General features: G+C 52.5%; 1 protein-coding gene across 1 annotated transcript in view; it reads right to left on the bottom strand.

Moving 5' to 3' along the window:
- SMARCC1 (SWI/SNF related, matrix associated, actin dependent regulator of chromatin subfamily c member 1) overlaps window positions 1–22,651 on the bottom strand; it is a 59,105-nt gene extending 36,454 nt beyond the window's left edge. The window contains exons 1-15 of the mRNA XM_050308012.1: window positions 22,497–22,651; window positions 17,358–17,477; window positions 15,416–15,501; window positions 11,850–11,931; window positions 10,683–10,775; window positions 9,797–9,866; window positions 9,349–9,418; window positions 7,956–8,031; window positions 7,103–7,228; window positions 6,696–6,814; window positions 5,721–5,845; window positions 4,896–4,955; window positions 4,239–4,276; window positions 2,984–3,105; window positions 1,901–1,972 (exon numbers count right to left, since the gene is read on the bottom strand). Of these exons, the coding sequence (XP_050163969.1) occupies window positions 1,901–1,972; window positions 2,984–3,105; window positions 4,239–4,276; window positions 4,896–4,955; window positions 5,721–5,845; window positions 6,696–6,814; window positions 7,103–7,228; window positions 7,956–8,031; window positions 9,349–9,418; window positions 9,797–9,866; window positions 10,683–10,775; window positions 11,850–11,931; window positions 15,416–15,489 (1,127 nt within the window). The 5' untranslated portion in view covers window positions 15,490–15,501; window positions 17,358–17,477; window positions 22,497–22,651. The remainder of the gene's footprint in view (window positions 1–1,900; window positions 1,973–2,983; window positions 3,106–4,238; window positions 4,277–4,895; window positions 4,956–5,720; window positions 5,846–6,695; window positions 6,815–7,102; window positions 7,229–7,955; window positions 8,032–9,348; window positions 9,419–9,796; window positions 9,867–10,682; window positions 10,776–11,849; window positions 11,932–15,415; window positions 15,502–17,357; window positions 17,478–22,496) is intronic.
- Window positions 22,652–27,582: the final 4,931 nt, after the last annotated feature.

Genomic DNA, 27,582 nt, shown 5'->3' with positions numbered 1-27,582 from the left:
GCTCAGGAGGGGCCTGGCTGTGCCTGCCCAGGGACCTCCTGGGCAGAGGGAAAACACAGCAGATCCCTGAAGAAAAAGCTCAGTTTCTGATTTCTGTCTCAATGTCAGACCAGAAGCCTCACAAACCAACAGTGATACCTGAGACAGGAATTCCAGCACAACAACAGGCTCTGCAGGAACTCTCCTGCCCAGGCTGGGAGAGCTGTGGGGGTTCCCCTGGAGAAGAGAAGGAGCCAGGGACACCTGAGAGCCCCTTGCAGGGCCTAAAGGGGCTCCAGGAGAGCTGGAGAGGGACTGGGGACACGGCATGGAGGGACAGGACACAGGGAATGGCTTCCCACTGCCAGAGGGCAGGGAGAGATGGGATATTGGGAAGGAATTGCTGGCTGGGAGGGTGGGCAGGTCCTGGCACAGGTTGCCCAGAGCAGCTGTGGCTGCCCCTGGATCCCTGGGAGTGTCCCAGGCCAGGTTGGAGCACCCTGGGCTGGTGGAAGGTGTCCCTGCCCATGGCAGGGGGTGGAGCTGAATGGGCTTTAAGGTCCTTCCAACCCAAACCATCCCAGGGTTGGATGAAATGCTGTGTATGAAGAATTCAGGGCTCAGCTGACTCTCAGACAATGAGACACCTCAAACATTTCATTCAGTAGCTGATTGGAAGAAAACCTTTTAAAATCCCCAAAAGCTGCTCTGCAACTGGCCAAGATTCCATACCAAGACAAAGTGAACACAACCAGCCCAGTCCCACTGCCCAAGTGGACCAGCACACACTGCTGTAAAAATTCGTTATTTTTTGGTGTGAAATCTCAGGTTTTAGGATCATTTAAATAGAAACAAGCAGTGTTCAAAAGCCTGCCTGACCATCTTCCCTTAGAGATCACCTTTCAAGATGGCCCTGAATAATGAAATTTACTGTTAGAACATTTTCAGAGGAAAGATGAACTTTCCCAATGCACAGAAAAACCTTTGCAGAGGATTCTCAAGCATTTGAGGCAAAATCAGCAGCTGATCCTGTTACCAGCTAAGGCAGAGCAGAAATGTAATCATGTGATGTGTGACAAAACCTGCAATACCTCACAATAATCAGCTTTATTTTAATTATTATTTTAAACAGCTCCAGGGAGATGTTGCAGCTGTTTAAACAGCTCTGTGTGGGTCATTTTGAATTAAGAACACTCAAGCTCTGCAGTAACCAGATCCCACAGGCAGATGAGACAAGTACAAACTGGATCTAAATCCACCTGGATTGAACAGGTATGGCCAGAACTGAAGTGTCACCAGAGGTTGGAACAGCTGGAGAGGAAAAAAATATCTGCCCTCTTGCAGTGCACAACCCTGTGACTGAAACCAGACTGATACTTGAGAACAGTCACATCCAAGGCCTGTGAAGATTCATTTCCTGACCCTCACCTGCACTTCACCGTTACCCATCAGCTGCTCAGGGAACTGAAATTACCATGGAAAGCCGTGGAAAATCCACTCCACAGCCTGACACAGCACCCAAAACACACTCAGTGCTCACACACACAACTCCTGAGCCTCCACACCACAGCGTGGCGTGAGGAGAGAGGGAGAACCCAGGAGGATTCTTCAGCTCCTGCCCTATCATGACATTTTGAGATGGCTTTGGAAGGTGATCACATTTGTGCCACAAAGGTCAAGAATTTGTTCAATATTACTTGGGGAGATATCAGTTTTATTTTTCCTGGGTAACCACTATTAATTATTTCTTTGATATTTAAACATTTCCCTCTGCTCCAACACTGTGCACACATGATCAGCAGCTCTTCCTTTCGTGCTCTACAGAAAACATCAGCTAAACACCCTCCCAGCTGGAGTGTCCACAGGATCCATGGGATGGGAAGCCCCACTCCCACCATCCCCATTCACAGGCTTTACTTACATCTCTGGAGTCTTGGACTTGTTCTTCCCGTTGAAGAATTCCGGGAGCGCCCGGCGCTCGATCACGTGGATGCTGCAACAAGAACACCCAGCTCAGAGGGCAGGCACGGCCACCTGCAGTGCCCTGCTCACTCCAAAGCACCTGGGAGGGAGAACACTCATAACAAGGGTTATTTTATGGTCATTATTTTTTAGAAACCCCGGTGCTCTGGAAATTTGATTTTGGATGGTTCTGTTTAAGCCGCTGATCCAAGGGAACAGAGCTTGCCAGAGCTGGGAATTGATCCAACCCCTACACCAACAGCTCCCAGCCCACCTGAATTCACTGCTGGGACAAGTCACCCCCTTGCTGAAGTTGCACATGAGTCCCAACACTCCAGTGTCACAGCACACCTTTTTAGACTCCAGTCTAGAGTTCCAGAACCAAGATAAAGTGGGTGCTCGGGAGAGCCTTCCAGACAAATGGTTATTCCTTGCTGTGCTTCCAAGGCACTTTTGGTTTTAAAAGAGTGCTACCAAGGAGTTCAACTTCCAGAGGGACTGACTTTCCCCATCCCTCACTGCTCCTCCCACACCACAAAGGTTTGAGTACAGAGAACACCAGGGTTACTCCAGCCAGTTGTGTGGGCACCACCCCCCCAAATCCCTGATTCCAAGGAGGATTCCAAGCTGAAACAGTATCCTCCCTGTACAGCCAATGATTTATCCTCACAGGCAAGTTCTGAAGCAAACCCAAAAGGCGCTGGCTTTCAGAAGGAGATACAAACATAGGAAGATCACACAAGGACTAGAGGAGCAGGGAAGAGAATGGAATTATCTCCCACACTGGGGGGAAATCAGTGTAAAGCAAGAACTGCTGAGAAGGCAGACTGAAGGTCCCTGCTGTTTGAAATTCTCTTCCTCATTCCCAATCCCTGAAAACAGTCAGAAGTCAGCTCAGAAAGATGGAAAAGCTGCCCCCAAACAAGGGAACCAGACTTAACCAACAGTTGTTTCTTCAAACTCTTGGTTTGATTTATGAAAAAAAAAAAACCACCAAACATCCAAAATTTGAAGTTTCCCCCCAGTTCCCAAGTGCCCTTACCAGTTGTAGTCAAACCAGGATGCATAGCTGGGGATGATGATGTGGTTGGTTTGCTCTGTGACATTGTCTTCCCCCGGATCGATGGAGCGACTCTGATCCCCTTTGTTGGGATCTTCATCTTCCTGCAGCAGGGAGGGAACACAGCGGTCAGGGGCTTGCCAGAGGCATCCCACACCACTCTGGGACAGCAGAGCTGGTCCAAAACAAGAGCTTTCCAGTGCTGTGCGGATTCTGTGACATCCCCACCAGGAGGACAAGTCTTTGGTCACTCTGCTGCTTCACAGCAGAAGCCTCCTGTGAACACCTGGGGTTCTACAACTGCAGTTCCAGCAAACGTTCAATTCCTGACCCAAAATGATCAAGAGAAGGGCACAGAAGTATAAATAGAGGATCAGGTCATGACATCACCTGTACAGAAACCCTCAGGGGTTGTCTGAAGAGCACGTGGGTAACTCAACATGAAAAATATCCAAGTCCCTGAAGCAGGACCCTAAGGAGACCTTGGTATCAACAACAGACCTTTACCTGGGATTAAATTCCCCCAAAGAAAACAAGGTATCACTCTAAACACACCCAGTGATCTGACAACTGCAAGCTGTTACAATAGTGCCACAAACGTAATTCAATACAGAAACTACTCCTGCAACTCTATTAAAATGATCAGGGAGCCCAGCCTGGGTTTAGATTCAGTCTAAAACCCAAACCTTTGGGAAGCCCCTGGTCTGAAAAATGCTTCTTGGAAAATAGCTGGCATCTGTCTCCTCATTGTCCCCTTTAATAGGCTAGATTTAAAGTGACAAAGTAATCACACAACCAGATTTAAAAATACCAAGTACCTCCATTTGGAGAATTTTTATAAAAACAAAACCATTCCCATCAGTAACTACCTTAACCTAACACATCACTCGATAACTATTACAGGTTCAGTTCCGGAAGGTGAGATGAAGATCTTGACAGGCCAAGGGGGAATGGCCTCCCAGTGCCAGAGGGCAGGGAGAGATGGGATATTGGGAAGGAATTGCTGGCTGGGAGGGTGGGCAGGCCCTGGCACAGGTTGGGCAGAGAAGCTGTGGCTGCCCCTGGATCCCTGGAAGTGTCCAAGGCCAGGTTGGAGCACCCTGGGCCAGTGGGAGGTGTCCCTGCCCATGGCAGGGGGTGGCACTGGGTGGGCTTTAAGATCCCTTCCACCAAAACCAGTCTGGGATTCTCTGATCTCCAATTTCTGTGAAGTTTAGCAACAAAGAGCTGCTGTTACCTTTCCCCCAGTGGCCACTGTCTCCTCGTCCTGTTCATCTGAAAGGTGAAAACATTTACAATCACACCAATGAAAACCATCTGAGTGCTTAGGAGCCTCTCCAGCAACATAAAAGCTTAGCTGGAAAGAATATTTAAATTATTTTGGATGGGAAGTGAGGGGGGAAGGAAAGTGGATCACACATCACTAAAGCAGTGACACCCTTACTCACCTCTCCCAGCCCAGGGAACAGTAAGAATACAGAGGAAGGATAATGATGATTCTCCCACACTCCAGAATCCCCATTTCATTACTACCCTTCCCAGTGCCCCAGGGGAGCTCTGTGTGACAGGATATGGCACACCAGTTGGGATCTCTTATGCCAAGGCTTAGCAAAGCTCAGGGAATCTGTGATTCACCTTGATTCCCACTAAAAACAAGGAGAAGAGCTAGAAAAGAGCTTATATGTCACATTAAAAATAAAAATAGTCTACGTGGGAACAGCCTTGCAGGTAGAAAAGAGTTGACACATTTCAACCGGAATACATGAGAAAAGTGAATTAATTCATTGAAACAGTAGAATTAGAGACTGCTTTTAAAATGGAGAGATTTGAAACTCTGGACTCTGCTGGGCTCCGAGCAGGGCTGGAAGACTTGGGGGTGCTGTGAGTGCTTTACCCAGGTCTGCCACGGTGCCTCCCTTCACCGGCGTGTTCTCACTGTCCTTCTTGGGGTTCACTGCCAAAGCAAAACCAGCTGGTGAGAACAGCAGGGGGGAGGAAGGAGCCCAGGCCAGCAGATCTCCTGTCCCAAACCCAGTGCTGGCCCTGTCCCTGCAGTTCAGAGCCGGTCCCGTGTGGGCTCGGAGCACAACGGCCCCTTTGATGTCCCCAAACTCCCAGCTGGACACAAAGCCCCCCATCCATGGCCTAACCCTGCTCTGCTCCACCTGCTCAACACCCAGCAGTGCTTCACATCCCAGTTCAGACCAGGCACACCCAAATGGACCGACTCCCAACACTCTCTGCTGTCAAGGACTGCAGAAGGAATAATTTCTCTGGTTTATCTTTATTTAACAGGTCTTGCCCAGACCAGGTATTGTCCAGATCAACCCTTCCCTGCAAAGGATTAGGAGCTCAAAGCACCTGACATATTGCAGAGTTTCCACTTATTTAACATCCTCCTCTTGGGAACTTGGCAGCAAATTATTTGGATCCAGAAAACTCCACCCCCTCCCCAAAGACAAACAAATCCAAAAAAAGTGAAATGAAACGTTTAAGTAGATTCTTGTAAATGTATTTTCGTACTTTAGAAGGCCAAAAGAAGGTGAATCTGCTGCCCTTCCCAGCTGTCAATCCCTGACCAGACAAATGTAGGTGGGATCAGAGCACCTGGCCCCACAGCCACAAAGTATTTCAAAGATGTGACAAAATATACGTGTGTTTTTTATGCAGTTTAAGCCATTTTGTAACATTCAAAGAACCCAGTGTTCGCATATTTTACCATTTTTGGGAAGTACCACTTCTTCTATGTTGGGGACTGGTGTGGGATCCTCCATGTCCTTGGTAAGATCTTCCTGTTCATCCTCTTCTTTCTGCCCCCTCCTTTTCCCGTACAAAGCTGCTTGTCTGGAACAGAGCACACACAAGTTCTCTGCCAGATGTTCTCACCTGGACGTTGTTCACATGCCAGGATTAAAGGATGGGTTAAAACCCTCCTGAAATCCCCATGGGAACCAAGGCAGAACCACCCACACCTCTCCCTACAGCATCTAACTCAGGATTTACATTGGAACAAGCAGTAATTCAGGTTATCCACTCAATTCTTTCCTGGATGATAAATTTCCAGCTTTGTCTTATTAGAGCCCAGCAGGTCTATGAACAAGACCTGAATTTTTAGCTCAAAACGGCTCCTCTCCATACCCACAAAAAAGCCCCATAAATAAGCTTTTATTTGGGTAGAATATGGGATTTTCTTCTTTTTAAGAGATCAAATTAAACCACTGATAAACTCCCTAACCTTTAAGCCACAAATGTCTCTCTGTTAAGGTTTACATTTGAGAAGTGGATTTCAAAGTACTTGACTACATCAATAAAAATCTCCTTAATGAAAAGCAGGAATTTATGGGGCTGTTACTCAAGAACTGTGCTCGTACCCCACGACTGCCCCAACACAACCAGCGGGGGTTATTTTAGGAGGAGCTGAGGAACTTCTCCTTTAATTTCCACTCTTGAGCTGCCATGAAACCCTGTCCCTGACAGAGGCAAAGGACAGCCTGCCCCAGGTCCTGCCCCAGCTGCAGCCAGCACGTTTGTGCAGAGGAGTAAAGGAATCACTCCCAGTGCACAGGATGAACCACTGGATTCCACTGCAGACATAACGAGTGCAGCCTCAGCTGGGAGAGCTGGCAGGGCACAGGGATCTCCCCACCAGCATTCCTCAGAAACTCCTCTCCAGTTCCAGGACTCAGACACTCACCCTTTCTTCCCTGTCTTCTTCCTGGACTCCACAGGAGTGGGGGGTGGAGAAGGGGAATGTTTTCTCTTCCTTGTGCTGGCAGCTGCTTTCCTGTCCCTCCGCTCTGGACTGCGCACGGGCTGTGGGGAAGGGAAGCACTGAGCTCACCCCAAACATCAGTCCCTGCTGGTTCAACTCTTCCTCAGTCCACCCTACAGCAGCAGCTTAGAGCAGTGATATCCCAGCACACACCAGGAGAGATTCCAGGCCCTCTCCAGCTCTCCTGGAGCCCCTTTAGGCCCTGCAAGGGGCTCTCAGGTCTCCCTGGAGCCTTCTCCTCTCCAGGAACCCCCCCAGCTCCATCCATGCAGAGACAAAGACCATCAGTGCATGCACAGGTCCCCCAGCACAGAGAACCAACCACCCACCTCTTCGTTTTTCATGGAGATTCTCTGGCGGAAACTCACGGATTTCCTGTTCTCATCCACCTCATAATCCTCCTCATTCATCCACTCGTTGAACACATCTGTGTCCAGAATCCACTTGGCATGAACCTGAGGAACCCAGGACAGGGACATGCAGAAGCTTTGTGAACAAAGCACTCCATGGCAGACCTGTCCTGACAGGATCAAGGACATTCTTGGAGCTTCATGAGGGTCTGAACACCCGAATTATGTCCCAATGGTTTCACACACAGTGAGGAGGATTTCACAAGGCAGGACAATCAAGGATGAACATGACCAAGTCTAGAATGCAACCTCTGCTCCTCAACCATTCTTAAGCCTCCTGAAATGTGAGGGCAGTTCTCAGAGTTGGGACAGCAGCTCTGGATGCTGAAAATTACCATCAAAATGTCCTAAATACACAGATCACCTGAGCAGATGTGCCACAAACATCAAAAACAGTAAGAACTGGCCATATCTTGATTTAAAATATCCATTTTCAAATAAAATTTAGCTTAAAAACTAATAAACTCCTTGAAAAAACTTGGTTGAAAAAAAAATGTTGAGCTTCAGAGTAATTTATACAATTTGTTATTGATTTACTAATATTTTACACAACTCTTTCTTATTATTCATAGCAGATTTATACTCAAATAGCATGTTTTCCAGTCAGTTACCAGCTATGACATGGAGTAAGTGGTGTTTGAACAGACCCCAAGTTATTTTCAGGTCTGAGCTGCTCTAACTCTGTGGGGATGAGCAGCACACCCACAGCACTGTGTAAGGCCAAGAACAGAATAAAAGCAGGAATTCTGGGAGCTGCTTGAGGGACACTCACCTTCCATGGCTTCTCAGGAATTGGAGGGTCCTCAATTTCAGCCTCTATTTCATTGGCATGAACCCAGGTGTCATAGCTGAGGAGAGAGGCAAGAGACAACGCCCTGAGGTGCCCGGGCTGCTCCTCCCAGGGATCAGCAGGGATGGCACCCAGCAGTGTGACATGGGCACATCCCACTGCTGGGACAGCAGACTGTTCCCCAGGGAACAATCCCTGGTGCCTCAGGAACAGCACACAGTGCAGAGGGAGGGGGCCAAGGCATCTTGTGCCCATCAGAGTTTCAAACCCATCCCCTGAACCAGTTTAAAGGTGCAAATCTGGAGAGACCCAGGTGTGTCAGGGCAGCTCTGAGTCCCTGACCAAACCCTGGAATTAACTTAATTCACTTTGTTCTGTCCTTAGGAGTCAAAGCAAGAGCTGCTGGATTCCTGGAAGGAAGGAGTCTGCACCCTCTCCTTCTGGAAACCATTTATTATTGACTTTCACTTTTCCACACGCTATTCCCTCATTTCTCCACATGCTATTCCCTCCCAAGTCTATTTACCATTACTACACTGAGCAAAAGCCAAAATACTTTGCAATCAACACCAGGCACCCAGTGAGGAACTGGGGCAAGTCATGTATGTGCCTGGCACGATGTGTACACAGAATTCCTCGTGTTTACACTGCTATTTATAAATACACACACAGAGAATCAACACCAAACCGACCACTGATATAAATATAAAAACATCTAAAGGTTCTTCATCTGTACAAAGAAAAACTTCAGTGTGACTGCTGTTTGTTCTCTTCCACTGAAACACCCGTGGGAAATACGGCTCCTGGGAATTCTGAGTGTGCACAGCAGACTTGGGTGGCCTGGAGAAACTATCTGAACTAAAGTCAGTGCTGGGTTATCCATCTTTTAATTGACCTTCCACAGCCAGTTACTGCAAATACACTGAAGCTGCCAACAGCACATACACTGTATTTTAACACTTCCAACAACACCAGCTCTCTCAAATGGAAGCTTTGTCAGCCACTTGCACCTGGTTGAAGGCAACCCATGGAGTGAAACCTCTTTGTCAGAGCTCAACCAACAAGTTCTCCCTTAAGGCTGAGAGGAAAGGCTCATTCCACCCTTTGAAATCTGGATCAATTTGCAACCAGTTCCTTGTGGCTTTGCAGAAAACCCCTCTCCTTTCCACCCTCACCCGCCAGTGCCACCCGTGGATGTGAACATTTCAGCTGTAAATCAATTTTCCACCCCCACCTGCCAGAGCAACCACTGGATGGGCACATTTGAGTTGTAAATCAATGATTACTTTCAAGCTTTGGACACTGAGATCAGGACTTTTCCTTCAATAAACTGAATTCAGACTCAGGATCTGCTTTCTTCCCCCACCTTCCTTACCTGTCTGGGAAGAAGCCCCAGTGTACCAGCACCTGCTTGTCTTTTTTCATCACAGGTCTCAACCATTCATCTGCCAAGGAAAGAGATCCGGGTCAGGTTTGAATTAAAAGCACATTATTTCACTTTTCCATCCTCTGCTATTTATGACTCCCTGAACCTGAAGTGGTCAAAGATAAACACAAACCCATGGCTGGGCATGGAGTTGCCAGAAGAGAGCACAGAGCAGCTCCAGAGGACACACTTCCATCTAGTGGCCAGCACAGGCCAGGGAGGATGGAAAAAGGGGGGTTATGGCTGTGGAGCTCGGACTCAACAACAGTGATCCAACAGGCAACTAAATGGAGTCAAGATTAAAAAAGTGAGAGCAATTTTCTGCTGTTTGCTGAAGGATGTAACTGTTACATCACTTTTTTGGACCTTAAGTACTTCCAACAGAGGCAACCTTTACCGTCATCCAGTGAGGTTGGACTTGGATAAACATGGTGGGTGGCCTTGGACTTCTCTTCAGTTACTGTTCCCTGTGGGAAAGGTGGAAGGACAGAAGAAACCACGTGAGAAACCCTCAACACATCACCCCAAACTCCCTGGCTCCTGCTTTTTACCCACATCCCACAAAACCAGGGAGAGTGACAGCATCTCCAGCAGCACAAACCTCTCCCTGACACCTCTCCCTGTAATCCCAGAGAGCCCAGGGCACTGTGCTGGCACAAGGGGCATGGAATTACTCTGCATGGGCTGCAACAAGCACTGGGGATGGCAGGGAGGAGGGAGTTACAGGCACTGGGGGTGGAGTCCAGGAGACACAGCAGCAGTGGGTTCAATAAATGGAAATAGTCACAATGGTGAGAGGCAAAGTTGGCAACAAGATGAGAGCAAAGGAAGAAAGCCCAAAAAGCAGAACCAGGGACAATTTCTGTCTTCAGCTCTTCACACCCCTTTAGACACAAAGCTGCCTGCTTCAAAAAACCCTTAAATCACTCCTGGATACAGCAAGCCTGGAGTTCACCACAGAACTCCTTTAGGACAGAATTCCTTCTCCAGGCTCAGGTCTGGACCAGCTCCTGCTCTCTCTTCCCAGGAACTGAACAATAAATCAGCTGTGGCTGCCCCCCCTCACCCAGAACCCCCCTTCAGTTCAGCAGCAGGTCCAGGTTCCCTTTCAGAGCAGAGGCAGGTTTTAGTCTCCACTGGAGGATAAAAACTACTGGCACTGTTTAGTGACCTGGTGCTGGTGCTCGTGCCATCAGACACATCCAGGTGTAACTCAGTGCTCAGGGTGGGCAGAGATGTTGGACCTGGAACCCCTGGCTCAGGATCTGCCGTCCCACACTCACCTGGTGACGTTTGACAATGTCCTTCAGTTTGTTTGCCAGCTTCAGCTCAATGTCAGGAATGAGGTAGATGGTTGGTCTGCTCAGACAGTTGTTCTGGGGGAGAGAACAGCAAGTCAGATGAGGAATTAGGAGGTGATCTGTGACAACAATCATAATATTTTTATTAAAATCCCCAAGGCTTGTAACTCCAAAGGAGCACAGATCAGGTGGTGACACAGCTCCAGGAACCCCCATATTGCCTTCCCACCAGAGACCTCCAGGGTTTCTGTCTGGTCCCTGTGGCTCTGCTGGGAGCTCTGCCAGACCTTCACCCAGTGGGGCTGTTCCCCCTCCTGTTCCACAACCCCCCTAACACAAACTATGGCTTTGATGTCAAGAGTTCTGACAGGCTGTGCAAGACCTCACTTCAAAGGAAATTTAAGTCTCCTGGTGTCAACATCCCATGTGGAACCTGCCCTGCTGCCCTGACACGCAGTCACTCATTGCCACAGCACTGAGGTGCTCACTAATCAACCCTGCAATTTTCCTTTTTGCTCTATTATGCACTGAAACCACCACAACAATGGCAAGAGGTTTTTACAGCAAAGGTATTGTCACTTCTTGCTGTCCCTCCCTCCTATTTCCATTCCTGAGGAGCTCCTCAAAGTCATGTTTTGACTCTGTTGTACCCTGAGCTTGGTTTTAGAGTTTGAATAAAAGTAATATATTATTCACATGCAGCAGTTAAAAAAAATTTAACTTCCAATTAGACTCCCCAGAGCTGCTTAATGGATATAGAAAATAACTCATTTGATAAAGTGAGACTCTAAAACGTTTCCTAATCTGAGAAGAGTGAAATTCAGATCCAACTAAAAGTCTCAGGACTCAACCATGGAATGGGTGTGTACAGAACCAGCTCCTCAGCCCCAAGGGTGCCACTTCCACAGGAACATGGGGACACCCAGGATGTTTTCTCCCACCTTACAACAGGTTTTCCTCACCCTCTGCATATCCGAATTTTTCAACTGATAACGTGAAATTGTGACTCAAACAGGTGGGAGAAGGAGGGAAGAGTCCAATATTCCTACAGAAGTCCAGGATGAAACTCCTCCCTGGGTCCTGAGGTCCATAAGGCCCCAGGGAATGCCTGCCCTGATCCTGTTGGGATTTGGGTTTGGGGTTCCTTGCCTGCACGAGTGTTTTCTCGATGTTCATGAACATCTCCACGTTCCGGTCCATCCGGGAAGGATTCTGCAGGTCAAACCTCCTCCTGTGAAGGGAAAGCATTCCAAAATGTTCAATTCCACTCCCCACCCCTCAGCAGCCAAGAATCCTTCCCGTTCCACACAAACAGTGCATCGTGGAGCGACGTTAAGGACACTTAAAGCACAACCACACCTATTTCTGCTTCACTTGGCAGCCCCTCACGAGCAAGAAAAACCACGAGGAACCAAATCAACAAAATGCAGCTGATTTGTGAAATGTCCAGGGGAAAAAAAAAAAACAACCAGGCAGGTTGACATTGTCCACCAAAGCCCTGGAGCAGGGCCATGCATTCCACCAGAGTCACAAGGGATCACTGAACACACGGGACCATGAGGGGTGCCAACAACTACATGAGAAAAGTCATGGATGAGCTCTCACGTTTCTTACTTCTGGCTGCACCCATCCACCTGTCCTGGGAATGCAGGAAAAGCAGTAATTCCTCTGCCTGATGTGAGAACAAATCCCCCCCCCCAGAGCACAGGGAGCTAATAATCCACATGAGCATTTTATCATCGCTTTTACTGGACTCTGGGACGTCAAACTTTGTTATTTCACAGACAAACAGTCAAAATTGTTGCAGTAACAGTGGAGGTTTATCCATGGGAAATGCGGGGATAACACAAAATCTGAGACTTCCTACTGGGAAGCACCAGAGGAGCCCCCAGTCCATCCTCTGTACCCACCTGGACCGTGCACACGTTTGGAATTCACAGGTGAATGGACTCAGAGGAAGGGTTTGAGAGGAGACTCCCACGAATGTGAGAGGTGGGACAAGCCCAGCACCCTCACCAAGGTCAGCCCTCCCCAGGGGGCTCAGCACAGATCTGGGGCTGCCCCTCCACAATGCAGCCTTTCCCAAGGCACCAGGATCAGTTCAGATCACCAGGCTGGTGACTCTGAGACGTAAAACACGACCTGCTGCACCGCCCAGGGTTTGGAAAAAGTGTTGCTGGAGCCTGCAAACACCACCTGGGTGCTGACGTGGTGTCAGGAGGGACCTCAGGGTGAAATAAAACCCCCTGGGCACATTTAACCAGTGAAACAGCCGTGCACACCCTCCCAATGCGGGGCCTGCCAGGCTCCAAGTGCCCACCCCAGCCTAGAGCACACATTTATCCCACATCCACTGACAGTTGTTACCAACACACCCCCGTTTGCAGCAACAAATCCACCTTTAGGGTTGACAAACATTCAGTGCAGGTAAAGGAAAGCGACATTTTCAGCCCCAAAGCCCGTTAGCAGCAGGGCAGCACAGCCAGGAGACCCCAGTGCATTAAACAAAGGCCCTTCAGCTGAGAGCACCACGTCCTTCTGCACTGGAGGCTCTCGGGGCTTCCAGGAGGGAGCTGCCCACGCAGGGGGCTCTGAGGGAACAGCCACCAGCAGGGAGGGAGGGTGCTCTCCTAAGTCAGGGGCTCTTCCCCTCACACCAAGGGCATGGCAGGTTGAGCAAAACATCCTGGCAGATTTATCAGAACCAGCCCTTTTCAGAGGAATTTGAGCGGTTTAAGCAGCGCTGTGCACGTGCAGCAGCTCACAGTGACTCGCAGGAGAAGGACCAGACGTCAGGGCTGCCAGGTCACTGCACAGCACAGCTTAATAAAGGATTTTAGAGCCAAGATCCAGCCACTTCTCTGTTATTCAGCCACGGTTTGTATCCAAAACACACGGAATGGTTTCATGGAAATGAAGGGAAATAAACAAATAAACACAAACTGACCCAAACACCCAATGAACTCTTGGTACCTGTGAGACAAAACCACTCAGGGCACGGAAGTCTGACCAAAAATTTTTACATCTGTTGCTCCAAACCTGCACTGTGCACTCCTGGAACGCTCTACATGCCCCCAAATTCCTGCTTGTCAAGCCCCCACTTTAAGAGAAGCGAGTTGATGTGTTAATTAACAGCACTTTTTTAGCTGCCCACTGGGATCAAAAAGCACCAATTCCTCCTGTCCTCAGTTTAAGTGATTCCCTCTGCCAGGTCCTAGCAAACAGCTGGGGTTGCAGTGAGGGACAAGGTATGTCAGCTGGCAGACATACCTATTATGGCGAGGAAAGGTACTTCTCCTATAAGACAGATCATTCACAAACAGGTTAAGCAAGAGCGACAATGCAGACCGTTCAAAAATCAAATCAAAATCATATGTCAGGCACAGACACCACGTATTATTTGGTTGAGTCAGTGAAGGACACATTCCAAGCTCTAGGTCTGATCCTCAGAGTTAAGTTCCAGGATTACTGCCCTCTACGTCCCACATGCACAGACACAAGGCACTACCCACGCTAGTGGTGAGGGGGCAGCAAGGGAGGGAAGAGAGAGGAGGGAACCACGTGGCTGAGCTTTGCTGGCAAATCTCTGTGGCTGAAGACTAGATTTGTACATGAAAAATGGAATGTTTCAATATTCATGAAGTGGGAACCATTTAATTCCTTTGTTTAGAGGCAAAGAAGGCAGCAAGACACTCCTGACACACCACAGGCAAACAGGGGCCGTGTGCCAGGGATGGCAAAACTGGAGAAGGAAAATCCCTGAAAAGAGCTTATTCCTGATGCATCCACCTCAGACAGAGCTGGTATGAGTATAAATAACCCCTAAAACCAACCAGCCATCCTAAAACAACTTTATTTTGCCTTTTAACTGGCTCTTGTAACAGCAACACAGACTCGATTCCAGGAATGCTGTTACAGATCAGAAACATCAGATTCACATACAAAAACAATCTCTGTTTAATTTATTTATTTACATTTATTGACTTCTCACCCTCATTCTCCCCTCCATTGTTCTCAAATACAGTAATTTTGAGGCCAGATTGGATGGGGTTTGGAGCCACCTGGTCTATGGAAGGTGTCCCTGCCAGTGGCAGAGGGTGGGACAGGATGGGCTTTGAGGTCCCTTCCAACCCAAACCATTCCATGATTTTATGATCCTGTGCTACTGCTCTATTGGAAAGAGGATATTAACTTAGAAACACACAGGACAAAACACTCCTGGGATGGATATTTGATACCAGTGCCGAGAGCTGCAGGGGCACAGTCTCTAAGTGCTTCCATTCCCCACTCCCGGAGATGGAGAAGTGATGGAAAACTGAGCATTTATTAGAATCTGTGCAATGCTTCACGTTTCCCCAATTATAACTAACCCCTCCAATCAACACAGCAAAGATTTACACCTCACAGATGTGAGACATCGGATCTGGTCCACGTTCTCAGTCACACAGCGAGGAAATGCCAAAAAAAGAGCCTCAGACTTGAGCCAGCTCCAGGCCCGAGACCTTAAACTTGGCCAAGTGTCTATAAATTTAGAAGCGTGGGGGTGTGTCTGAAAAAAGCCACCATCAGCAACACAGCAAAACATTCCCTCTTCCCATCTCCAGTCCCTGCCTCCCCGAGTCTCCAGGAGGGATTAAACGTCGGGTGCTTGGCATGAGCAGTTTGTGTGCTTGGTTTCATGCAAAAGGTGTGTAAATCACAAAGAAGAAACTTACCAGCCCTGTTCATTCTTATATTTGTAAGCAGCACCAAGAATGTGACATAATGTACCTCCAGCTTTGAAATCCATGAAGCACTTTGCCTGGAACCCAAAAAAAACACAAAGGAAAACACAGAGACAGTGACTTTTAGGCAATTATTTTAAACAAATACACACTTGTTGGTTGTTTTAGATATCTAACTTAGCAAATGAATAGTTAATTTTCAGATTAATCCCTTTTGGAGTTTTAGGCTCTCCTTTAAGAGTGTCTCATGAAGATTAAATGCATTTGGCTGAAGCAGAACTCTTGGTATTTGCAAGCAGAACTTGATGCACCTGAAAGCTCCATGTCCTTCCTTATAGGAGTAGCTTGAAAAATATTCCTTGTAGAGCTGTAAAAATCCAAGCTCTTTGAACACCCATTTCACAGCAAATTACCTGGAGGTTTAAAAAAGGCCCTGCCAGCCTCAGCTGGGGGTGCACAGTGCATTTCCCAGGAAAGAACACACAGGAAGGTGCACTGAGGAGTTGTCCCAGTGGGAAGGAACTGAGAGATCCAACTGCTCTAAACTTGGGCTGAGCAAATTCGACCAGATGAAACCTTTGAAACAGCCAGAACAAACACAGGAACAGCATCTTTACGATGCCACTGCAATCTTTATTGCCCGTTTTCAAGATAAGACAAATTGATTTAGGACTGCTGAGCACTCAGGTGGTGTATCCACGTGCTGAATGACAGTTCTATGGCTTATGCTGCCACACCAAAAATAAAGCATCACAGAGCTCCCCTCTGCCCCTGAAGCCTTTTATCATCACTGAGGTGTCAGGTATTACAGGAGGGATGGTGAGATAGATCTCAGTGGCACCTTGTGGTGCTTCTGGGTGCTCTCCAAAGCACCAAGAGCCTCAGAGAATGCCAGGATGAGTTGGGTGGAAGGGACCTTAAAGATCATCCAGTGCCACCCCCAGCCACGGGCAGGGACACCTTCCACCAGCCCAGGGTGCTCCAACCTGTCCTTGGACACTTCCAGGGATCCAGGGGCAGCCCACCCTCCCAACCAGCAATTCCTTCCAAAATTAATCCAAGAATTGTTTCGAGGTTCACCCCGGGGGAGTTTGAAAAACACCCCCAAGTCCCACACCCCTCTCTGAGGGAGCGACACAGAACCTGGGGGAGAAACCACCGTGGAACAACAACAGACACAGGAGCACTTCCAGCAGTTTTCAGGACAACTTCAGCGGATAAATGGCTATAAATGCCCCCACCGTCGCCTGTCCCCCTGCCCAGAGCCTCAGATGCACAGGGGACCTGTGCATCTGAGGCTCTGGGCAGGGGGACAGGCGACGGTGGGGGCATTTATAGCCAGTTGTCTCAGCCCCCCAGCCTCTGTAAATCAACCAGCTGGGCCCTTCCCTGAGATCCCCCTTCCCTCCAGCCCCTCTGCACCTCACACTGCCCAGGACAAGGTCCCCCGTGGTGCTGGGCAGGGCTCCAGCTGGAATTTTAAACGAGCAGCCCTCGCAACGTGTTGATTTTGTTTCCAGGTACCAACACCCCCCAGGGACTGGAAAACTATCCGAGGTAATTAATGACATGATACTCCAGGCCATGGGAAAGTCGTCTTTCAGCCTTGGCACCATGACAAGCTTGGAGTTTAATCAACAGAAATGCCCAGGGGGAGCTTGTTTGCTTTGGAAGGAGCATTTTACTCCCTCGGCTGAGGGTGCACCGGTCCAGATTTGACTTAAAACTGACGAACCGCGTCGAATTTTAGTGGGAATTAAAACCCTTCCCACAGCACTAAGGAATCATTTCAAATTATTACACTGAAAATCTGCTTTTGAGGAGTGTGCTGTTCCAGCCCCTGCAGGGGGGGACACCAGCTGAAGCCTCAGCTCTCCCCAAGGCCTGGATCAGCACAGAGGGAAAACAGCAAGGTGACAACCCCAGTACTCACAGGAAGCTTTGTGAAGGCAGGATTGGTGACGTGTTTTCCAAAGGCATCTTCCTGGAACTGCAGCAGCTGCACCACCAGCCCAGCCAGTGTTTTGTTGGTGGGAGCATCTGCCTGAACGTACTGAAAGACAAAAACCACGTGGTTACTTGGGGGGGAGGGAAATGAAGCCTGGTTAGCACCACCCCAGGTTATTTCAGCAGTCATAGAGCAGAGTTTGAAGATTTTGGGATCCCTGTAAGGCTGGGGAGGGGGTGAAGGACGGGGTTTGCACAGAAGCAGCACCAGGCACAGGCATTTTCCAAGCTTTAGGCTTAAAATCCAGCACCTACCTGTGGATCATCCCCAGCTCCTCCTGACACAGCCCCAGATTAACCCCAAGCTCATTTGTAGCTCCTAAGAAAGGAACAGCCTCGCTCTGCCCCCACACCCAGAGCTGTGCAGTAACTTCCCCAGCTCCTTCTGTGACCAAGCACTAAGGAATCCTCAGAGCACCCAGTGGTACCAGAGGAGAAAAGCTGGGCCAGACACCTCCACTGGCAACGTTTCAGGACAATCTGAGCAGTTCCCAAGGTTCTACTTCCAATAAAATGTAAATGTAAATAAAATGTAAATGCAAAAGGGGAAATCACAGCATGAAATATGAGCCAACCCCACCCAGCTGCTGGGTTTTTGTTGCTCCTGGTTTGCAGTATCCACTCACTGGATGTCACCTCCTCCACGTGCCAGGAGACATCCAAGGGAAGAACAAACACCCCCTAGAACATGGAGCAATATGAGCCACCCCAAACTCTCACCTGGGTAACTCTGAGCCTTTGCTCTTCCCTCAAATCAGGTTTTCTGGAGCCCTTTTCAAACCAGCTGTAAGAGCCAGAAGCCTCAGAACTTTGGAGCAGGGGTTTAAATACCAGTCAAACCGAGGTTTTCCAGAGCACCAGCTCCTAAGCCAAAGATACCTCAAAGACATTGACTTTTCCACTGTCCTTTTACAGGATTTGACCACCTTGGGATGAGAGTTCCTTCAGTGCTTTCTAAGGAGCTGACAGACACATCTGAGAAGTTAAACCTTTGCTATTCAGAGGACACAAACATCTGTGAGACTCCCCAGGTGTCCTACACTGTGTATAAAACCCCATCCAGAAACATGAGCCCATAGAGAGCACTAAAATTCCAAATGCCTTTCCCTTAGCCCTGCTCCCTCCACCAGGAATTAACATTTTAATTATGTCAGAAACACAAAACATCCTGGGTTGGGAGGGATCCACAGGGATCACCGAGTCCAAGCCCTGGCCATGAACAGGACTTTGGACGAGGGGCTGGAGGGACAGGACACAGGGAATGGCTTCCCACTGCCAGAGAGCGTGGAAAGATGGGATAGTGGGGAGGAACTGCTGGCTGGGAGGGTGGGCAGGCCCTGGCAGAGGGTGCCCAGAGAAGCTGTGGCTGCCCCTGGATCCCTGGAAGTGTCCCAGGCCAGGCTGGAGCAACCCGGGACAGAGGAAGGTGTTACACTGGATGATCCTTAAGGTCCCTTCAAACCCAAACCATTCTGGGATTCTCTGAACCTCTTTCAATAAACCAAACCCAGAAGGTTTGACATCCTGGTATGGACTTACTCCACTTTTTTCAAATATTTTCCTTCAGGAAAAAAAAAAGGAAAATTCCATGAGAAAACATCTTGCAAAGCCTGTTTTAACATATGTGAATTCTTTTCAGGCATTCATTCCTTTACTCAGGGATCCCATTTTTCCCTCCTGCAGGAGGCACCAAGGGCTGGAAGCTAAAGGAAGACACCAGCAGGAACTCCTCATCCTCCTTTGCCACCATCCTGCACACCCTTTTTATGGGAAGCCCAATTCTTTGCCTGAGGTTTCCCCTACACAACAAGGAGAAAAGCCCCCCAGCAGGAAGCACAGGACTCCTCTCCACCGTTTCTGCCCACAAGTGAGCAGCACAAATGGATCTTCAGGAGCAACACGAGGCAGATGGTCCCTGATCTTTGCCCAGAGGGTTCAAGGGGTCACAGAGGACCCAACTCCCAACACATCTCCAGGTTTTCCAGTCACCTCCACAGAAGCAGAAAATGATTCTGCAGCAACTCAAGGTTTCTAAGCAGTGAATTGCAGAGGACAGAATGATGCCCCGTTCCATTTTTGTGAGATGCCAAAGCCCCACTGACACAGCAAAGGGTTTTCCAACACTTCCACGACAATTAGAAAGCCCCAAATCCCCCCATACCCTTAAGCAGAGGAAATCCCTTCTCCAGCCAGACCTGCCATGCAGCTGCCCTGGCTTTGTCACCGAGGCAGGGACAGATCCCTCAGCCAGCTCTGATGTGGTCACTGACCTCAAATAACCACTCAGCGCTCTGGGCTCGGCCCCGATGCACCAAATCCCTTCCTTCCCCCAAACAAAGAACAGTTCAGCTCAGAGCACCAAACACCAGAGAAAGGAAAACACATGTGAAAATGCTTTGATTTGGGTTTACAACCCTTGCTCCCTTTTCAAAGGTGGGACAAAAAGGAGCTGCAGAGACACAAAACCCTCCCTGGGATCAAACCAGAGCCAGGCACCGAGGAAACACTTGCCAAGGACAGCAGAGCCAGGCCCAGAGAACTACAAATCCCCTCAGTTCAGCCCCTGGCAGGGGGAACAGGCAGGTGGGCTCCAACCAGACACCCCAGATGGAACAGCTGCCACTTCCCAACAGCTGCCAGGAACCAGCTCGTCCCCCTCGCTGAGGGTTATGAATAGATGGGAGGGAGGGGATCCCACCAGACACACTCCAGGGGCATCAGCCCAATCCCTCACAGCAGCAGGAGCTCCATGAACATGGGGAGAACCCCCTGTGCCAGTGCCAGGGGGTGCCAGATCCTCCCACGCCATCCAGAGCTCCGAGTGATGGCACCTGGATCCATATGGTGCCCGCACCCTCATTCCCTCTAACTGAGCCCAAACACAATGTCCCACTCTCTCCTTAAAAACCCAAACACCCTCCCCCCTGCCTCCCAAAACCCCCTTGTGCAGCCCCCTGTGCCAGAGGGGCAGGGATTCCCGAGGCACTGAGCAGCCAGAGCTCCAGGGGTCGGTGCACGGCCCCGGACACGAGCACGGCCCCGGGAGCATGGCTGGAGGCCCAGGGCAGGGTCTGACCCCTCACCACCTCCCAAACCACTTACAAAGATGTTGGAAATGCAAGGAGTAACTCTGCTTGGTGACAACCCATTTTAACAGGAGAGATCTGTGGTCTAACGAGAACAGAACTATCGAAACAACACACAATATCAGAGATAAATGAGCAGCAATATCATAAACAGTAATTGCCCAGTTTACTTCAGAACTAAGAATTCCTAGTTAACTGTGGTCTTCCACACTACTGCTAAAACCTTTCTTAATTATACTCTAGAGACACAAAGAACCCTCCAATGTTGGTTACTTTCCAGAGACACGAAGATCTCTCCAATATTAACGACTCATTTAATGCAGAGACAAGAACAAGAAGATGTGTAATTGCAATTCTCCAGCTCTCTCCTTGCCCATTGTCCTTCTGAATCCTTGACCAAGCTTGGTGCTGCTCTTGGAATTCTCTCCAACTGGTCCCCAGTGCCCCTGGAGCTCCCAGAGCTGGACACACCAACTCCCACCGATGGTTTCAGCACAGAGGTGCCCAAACACCCATTTTTAGGAGTATAAACTGGACAAAAGTCACTTATAATCATCGTGTCCCTCCCTGGAAAAGCCACACACCCACAGCAGGATGAAAACGGACACAAGATGACCCAGAGAGGAATCAACGCTTCCCTCCGGAGCACTAAGGCTAAATCTGGCAGCACGAGCTGCCTTGTTTCCCACAACTAAAATTATGTTCCATTTTTAAAAAGGATTTTCACACCAAAACCCTGAAATCCCTTGCCTTGTAAAGATTTCTCCTCAGTCCAACTCTGACCACCTTCCAGGGTCGACAGAAAGGAGGATCTAAGCTTTATAACCGCTTCTCACGGAGGAGCTTTCCCTGGCACACCCAAGGGAAGCTCCACTCCCGCCCCACACCCGACCTGCCCGCCAGGACGCAGGAACAGCCCGGGGGTGCTTTGGGGCCGCAGCCAGCACAGCCCAGGGCTCGGGAGGTGCTGGGCCCCCTCAGAGCAGGGCTGAGGCTGTTCCCGAGGTCTGCGGTGCTCCGGGGGGTGTTCGGTCATGGGAATCACACACAACAACGCTGCTCCTGCACAGTCTGGAACAGCGGCAAAGCAGCTCCAAACCAGAGCCAAACTCCCGAAATCTCCCGTTCCGGTTCCTTCTCCACACAAAGAGCTCGAGCTGCGGGTTCAGGCTGCAGCTCCGGCCGTCTGTGGCTGCTGCAAGGAGCTGGAAGGACCGGAAAAACACACCTGAGCCTGCGCTGCTTCCAGCCCAGCTCACATTCCCGGCTCGGATTCCAGCTCAGGGCACACAAAGAACCCAGCCCACAGCCACGGGAAAGCTCAGCCGGGGGCCGCTCACACCGGACCCGCCGAGGAGCGGCCCCGAAACCGGGGAAATCCCGAGATTAAGGCACCTTTGGGCCGCCCAGCATCCCCTCAGATCCAGCCAAGGCTCCTCGGGGATCGTCACATCGCGGTGCAAACACGCCGGGAAGTTACGTCGGGTGGGTTTCCAAGGCTCGGGGGTTGAAATGGAGTTACAAAATCATCACACGGGGGAAAAAAACGCACAACAAACACTTGAAGAAAGCGAAGGAACAGCGCTCAGAGTGCTCGAGGGAGGAGGAGGAGCCCGAGGGCGGCGGAGCGAGCGGTGCCGCTCCCGCACAGGAGCCCGGCGCCACACGCGGGGCTCCGGGGCGGCTGCGAGCGGCGAGAGCGGCCTCTCGGTTGGCTTTCCCTTCCCTTTTTCCAGCTCCCCGACACCTCCCGGGCGCGGCCGCAGCGAAACCGAGCGGGGCCGGGACCTGCCCGCGCAGCAAAGTCACGGCCCCGGGCACCGGGGTGGCCCGGGGGTACCGGGGGACACAAACACGGCCCCGGGGGCGAGGGGAATGCCCCGGGGCTGCCTCCCACACGGCACCGCGGCCCTGAGCCCCCCGTCCCGTCCCGTCCCGTCCCGGCCCGCCTGGTCCCCGCCGCCCCCGCCGGGCCGCACCTTCTTGTAGTGCTTGCCCAGCCACACGCGGACCGAGTCGAGCTGGGACACGGTGTCGGGGCTCTCCCAGAACTTGCCGGCGGGCCCGCCGTCCTTGCGGCGGGCGGCTGCGAGCGCGGGGCCGGGCCCGCCCGCCGGGGCCGCCGCGGGGCCACTCCCGGGGCCTCCGCCCGCCGCCAGCGCCGCCGCCGCCATTGTCCCCGCGCGCCCCGCGCCGCGCATGCGCCGCGCACCGCCCCGCCCACCCGCGGGGGCGCGCACGGAACGGGAGCGGGGGATCGGCAATGAGGGATGGGGAGCGGGAATGGGGTGGGGGGAACGGCAATGGGATGGGGGAACGGGATGGAAAATACGATCGAGAATGTGATCAGGAACATGCTCGGCAATGGGATCGGGAATGGGATTGGGGAACGGCACTGGGAACGCGCCTGGGATTGTGCTCAGGAACACGACTGGGAACGCGATTGAGAACGCGACCAGGAATGCGCCGGCGAACGTGATCGGGAATGCGACCGGGAATGCGACTGGGAATGCGATCGGGAACGCGACCGGGAACGCGCTCGGGCACGCGCCGCTCCCGTGCGCCCCGCCCCGCCCCCAGGCCCCGCCCATCCCCGCCGCCCCTGCGCGCGCGCCCGGGCGGCCCCGCGGGTGCCCCCTCAGGTCCCCTCAGGGCGGACGGGGCGAGCGGGGACAGACACACGGACAGTGCCCGCCCGGGGACACACAGGGACAGTGCTTGTCTGGGGACACACACACAGGACAGGGACCGCCCGGGGACCGGCCCCGGGATGCTCCCTGAAACAGCAAACAACGCTGTGAGTGCCCTTCGTGTGCTGCCAAGGGAGCGCTCTGGGCTTGCGAATTACACCGTGGGTGCCCCGGTACCGCCTGGAGAGAGCTCCCGGGGTGCTCTGGGCCCCGAACACAGATGGTTTCCCCTGGTGGGTTCCATGTCAGGGGATTTCCCTTGTGGGACCTGAGACACATTTTGTATGCCTTAAGAACCACAGGATCTTCAGGGCACCCACACCTCACCTTAGTTTCTCCCCAATTTATGGTCCCCTCTAACACTCACCTGAGGTGCCTTTCGAGAGTGTGGGGTAGTTTGCACGGTTGGTTTAGAAAATCTGGCTCCCCGAGAGAGAGCTGAGAACACGAACCGGTGAGCTGTGAGCGGAATCTCAGGGTTTGTGTGAACTTGAGATGCAATTAGGGAGTTAGTTGGGTGCTGACATAATTACCCACAGGGATGTGCACCAAGTCTCCACAGCTTCTTTATCTTTTCATAACCACATCTAGTTCATGGAATGGGGAATAAAGCCATTTCCCCTTAATATCGGCCAGGAAGAGCTCCCTTGGGGTCCACCCCCTGCCACGGGCAGGGACACCTTCCACTAGCCCGGGTTGCTCCAGCCTGGCCTTGGACGCTTCCAGGGATGGGGCAGCCGCAGCTGCTCTGGGCAGCTCCCCGGCCGGAGCCCCCGGGGCTGCAGCATCTGCGCCGGCAGCTCTTCTGCAGCTAGGCACCGGGATCGGGGGCGGCACCGGGATCGGGAGCGGGATCGGGATCAGAGGCGGGATCGGGCCCGTAGCGTCCCCTCGGGCCGCACCGCCCATTGGCCGCGCCGTTGCCATGGGAACACATCACTCCGCCCATTGGCCGCGCCGTTGCCATGGGAACACCCACGACTCCCATTGGCCGCGCCGTTGCCATGGGAACATCCCACGCCTCCCATTGGCCGTACCGTTGTCATGGGAACATCCACGCCTCCCATTGGCCGCGCCGTTGCCATGGAAACATCCCACGCCTCCCATTGGCCGCGCCGTTGCCATGGCGGCACGCCCCGCCCAGCGCGCACGCGCGGCTTCCCGCGTTGCCGGGGGGTGTTGGGGGCGCGCGGGTGGCGCGGGTTCCGGGGCGGGGCGGAAGGCCGGGCGGGGCGGGCGCGGGGGTTGCTGGGAGCTGTAGTCCGAGGGCGGCCGGCGGCGGCAGTCGCGGTGCGGAGGTCGGTGCAGGGCCCGCGGGCCGGGCCAGGACCCCGGGGGCAGCGCGGGGGCCGCGGGGCGGCGGGAGGAGCGGGAGCGGCGGCAGCGGTGGGGGATGGCGCCGGGCGGAGCGGGGCGAGGCGGGCAGGGCCGTGCGGGGCCGCGGCCTGTGCGGGCGGGGCGGCGCGGGCGGGGATGCTCCAGGGCCCCGGGGCGCCCGGGGACTGAGGGTGTCCGGGGGACGGGGAGGGCCCTGGGGCGCCCGGGATGCTCGAGGGCGGGGATGCTCCTGATGATGCCGGGGATGCTCGGGGGCCCGGGAGGCTCGGGGGCGGGGGATGCTCGGGGATCCCCCCGGGCGCGGGGCCGGCGGGGAGGGCCCGGAGAGCGGCCCTGGGAGCGCGGCTTTCCCGGCAGTTCCCATCCCTCCCCGGGATGCCTCGCTCCCGCTGCTCCCCCGAGCCCTTTCCCGGTCCCGTCCCCGCCTTGGCTCGTCCCGCTGTCGCTCCCGGCTCCGTTTCCCCCCGCGGTCGCTGGAATTGTCGCTCCGGGGCGGCCCTTTGGTCCCCGGCGCATCCAGCGTCCCGTCCCAGCTCCAGCTCCTCGTTATCCCCCGGCCAGCAGCGGGGATCCTGCAGGATTAGGGTTGGGAAGGGAGGCTTTCCCGCACAGCCCCGCTGCTCCTTTGGCCCAAGTAGCCCAAAGTCCAGAGGGATCAATCCTGAAGGGGCCTGTTGGCTCCTCCTGACCCCCGGGCACGGAGTCCTCGGGGCTGGATTGGGACACAGCGGGATTTCTCCTTTGTTCTCACCACAAAGCACTCGGGGCTCTGCCTCTTCCAGCGCTGCTGGAATATCCCAGCAGGCAGGAATCAGAATTCCTGTGCCACTCACTGCATTGCTCTCAGGGAGGTGGTTTTTCCTCATGGAGCTGTTTCCCAGCGGGTCAAGGAAACCCAGCAAAGACCCAATTCCCATCCTTTTGGATTTCATCCAGCAGTTTCCCGTGCCACGTTCCCTGGTTTCACTCTCTGCCTTTGCAGCAGGAGCACTGAGTCTCTTCCTAACAAACTTCTGGTGTCCCTTTTCCCACCTGGAACTCCGGTGCTATCCCAGTGTGAGGCTCCACGGTCCCATGGATTCTCATTCCAGCCTGTTCTGTGCCATCATGTTCCACTTCTTCCCACTCCAGTGCCCTGGGACAAAACACATTTGGAGTCTTCCAGTGTCCCCTTTCCCTGCTGCTCCTGTGTCCCCTTGTCTCCATGGATGCAGATCCAGCTGCCACAGTTGGTCACTTCTTTTTATTTGGGATCAGGATCTGCAGCACCAAACCCTGGGATTTGGCCCAGGCTGCTGGCTGGGCTAGAAGTGATTCCCAGGTCCAGATCCTTGGAGTCCAGATCCAGCAGATCTGGCCCTGAGTGACCCAGAGGGGCTGGGCTGGGCCTTATCCCGACCTCCCCTAGCCCAGCTGGGCCTTGTTCCCACTGGATGCTCAAGCCTGTAGTCCCCAATTCCTCCACGTCATTCCAAAGGTATCCCTCATCCATGGCATTCTGTTCATGGACCTCAATTGTTTCATCTCTCCATCTTTTATTCTCCTCCCTTGTCCAGCCCAGCTCCCACCCAGTCTGACTCTTACTGGTTCCCAGTGAAGGTGCTGCCTCAGCTGGGATCTCCAGGCAGGATTATAAATAACAGCTGGGTTGGAATCTTGCCTGTCCAAGGGGCTCTCCATTGTTTGTCTTGGAAGCTCATCCCTGGATGGCTTTCAGTGTTTTATTTCCCTGGTCTTGAGCAGAAAAGACCATTTCCATCAGCTTTCTCCTGCATTTATCCATAGAATCCCAGGCTGATTTGGATTGGAAGGACCTTTAAGATCATCCAGTGCCACCCCCTGCCATGGGCAGGGCCCTCTTCCACTGTCCCAGGTTGCTCCAGCCTGGCCTTGGACACTTCCAGGGATCCAGGGGCAGCCACAGCTTCTCTGGGCACCCTGTGCCAGGGCCTGCCCACCCTCCCAGCCAGGAATTCCTTCCCAGTATCCCACCTATCCCTGCCCTCCTTCAGCTTAAGGCCATTTTTGGAAGAGCCCCCTGTGCCAGTGTGGGTGAGATGTTCTTTGCTCCCTCTCCCCCATTCCTGCTCCACAGGGAACTTGGCAGTTTCTGTGCCTGGAGCGTTCCCGGGAAGCTGATGGAGAGGAACTTCCCTGTGTTCCCTGGGACACACTCTGTCTCTCCAGGCAAGCAGCTCCCCCTGTTTTGGTCACGCTTAAGAACTGGGGAGGAGGCCAAGGCTGATGCCTCCATGACCTGGATTTACTGCAGCATTCCCGGTCCCACTCCTGGGTTTCTCTCTGCAGGGATTTTGGGGTGTTCCTGGATTTACTCCCCTCTGGAGTAACACTGGACTCACACAGCTCATGTCAAACACCGCTGGCTCTGAGGGGGTGCAGCCCAGGCTGGGATGATCCCTGTGGAAGGGGCACAGGCTCCACTCCCTGCAATTCCACGTGCATTCCTGCCGGGATGTGGCTGCACTGCTGAGCGCCCACTCCCTCCAAGGAGCTCTGGCTGTCCCTGTCCCTGCAGCAGCGGTGACACTGGGGCTGTTGGCTCTGGTACCCCCCACAGCCCTCATTTTTACAGCCTCACATCACTCTGGGTTTATTCCTGTAGTCCTGGGAGGAGCCCACGAGTGGCCTTGGCAGCCACGGCAGGTTCACTCCCTGTGTCCGTGGGGAGGGGAATTCCTGCCCAGGGTGTCGTGTCCAGCAAGGGGGGGGGTGGGTTCATCTCAAGCCCTTTTTGCTGCTGCTGCTGAAGGAATTTGTCGTTGGTTTTACTGAAAGCAAAAGTGAAGGATTTGACTGATAACTGCAGGTACTAATTGTGTATAGGAAGCCATTCAGAGGGATTTAATGTCCTTGGAATCACAGAATATCCTGAGCTGGGAGGGACCCCCCAGGACCATGGAAGGCCAGCTCCAAACTTTGTTCACTCTGTATAAATGAGGCTCCTCAGTCCTCACCTTCTGCTACAAGGGGGTCAGAAAATCCCTGTTACTCTGTTCCAAGAGGTCCTGCAATGTAT

Source organism: Myiozetetes cayanensis, unplaced genomic scaffold (genome assembly GCF_022539395.1).
Source record: "Myiozetetes cayanensis isolate MyiCay16 unplaced genomic scaffold, myiCay2020 scf1, whole genome shotgun sequence".
Classification (NCBI taxonomy): Eukaryota; Metazoa; Chordata; class Aves; order Passeriformes; family Tyrannidae; genus Myiozetetes; species Myiozetetes cayanensis.
This window is presented reverse-complemented; position numbering and strand designations above follow the sequence as displayed.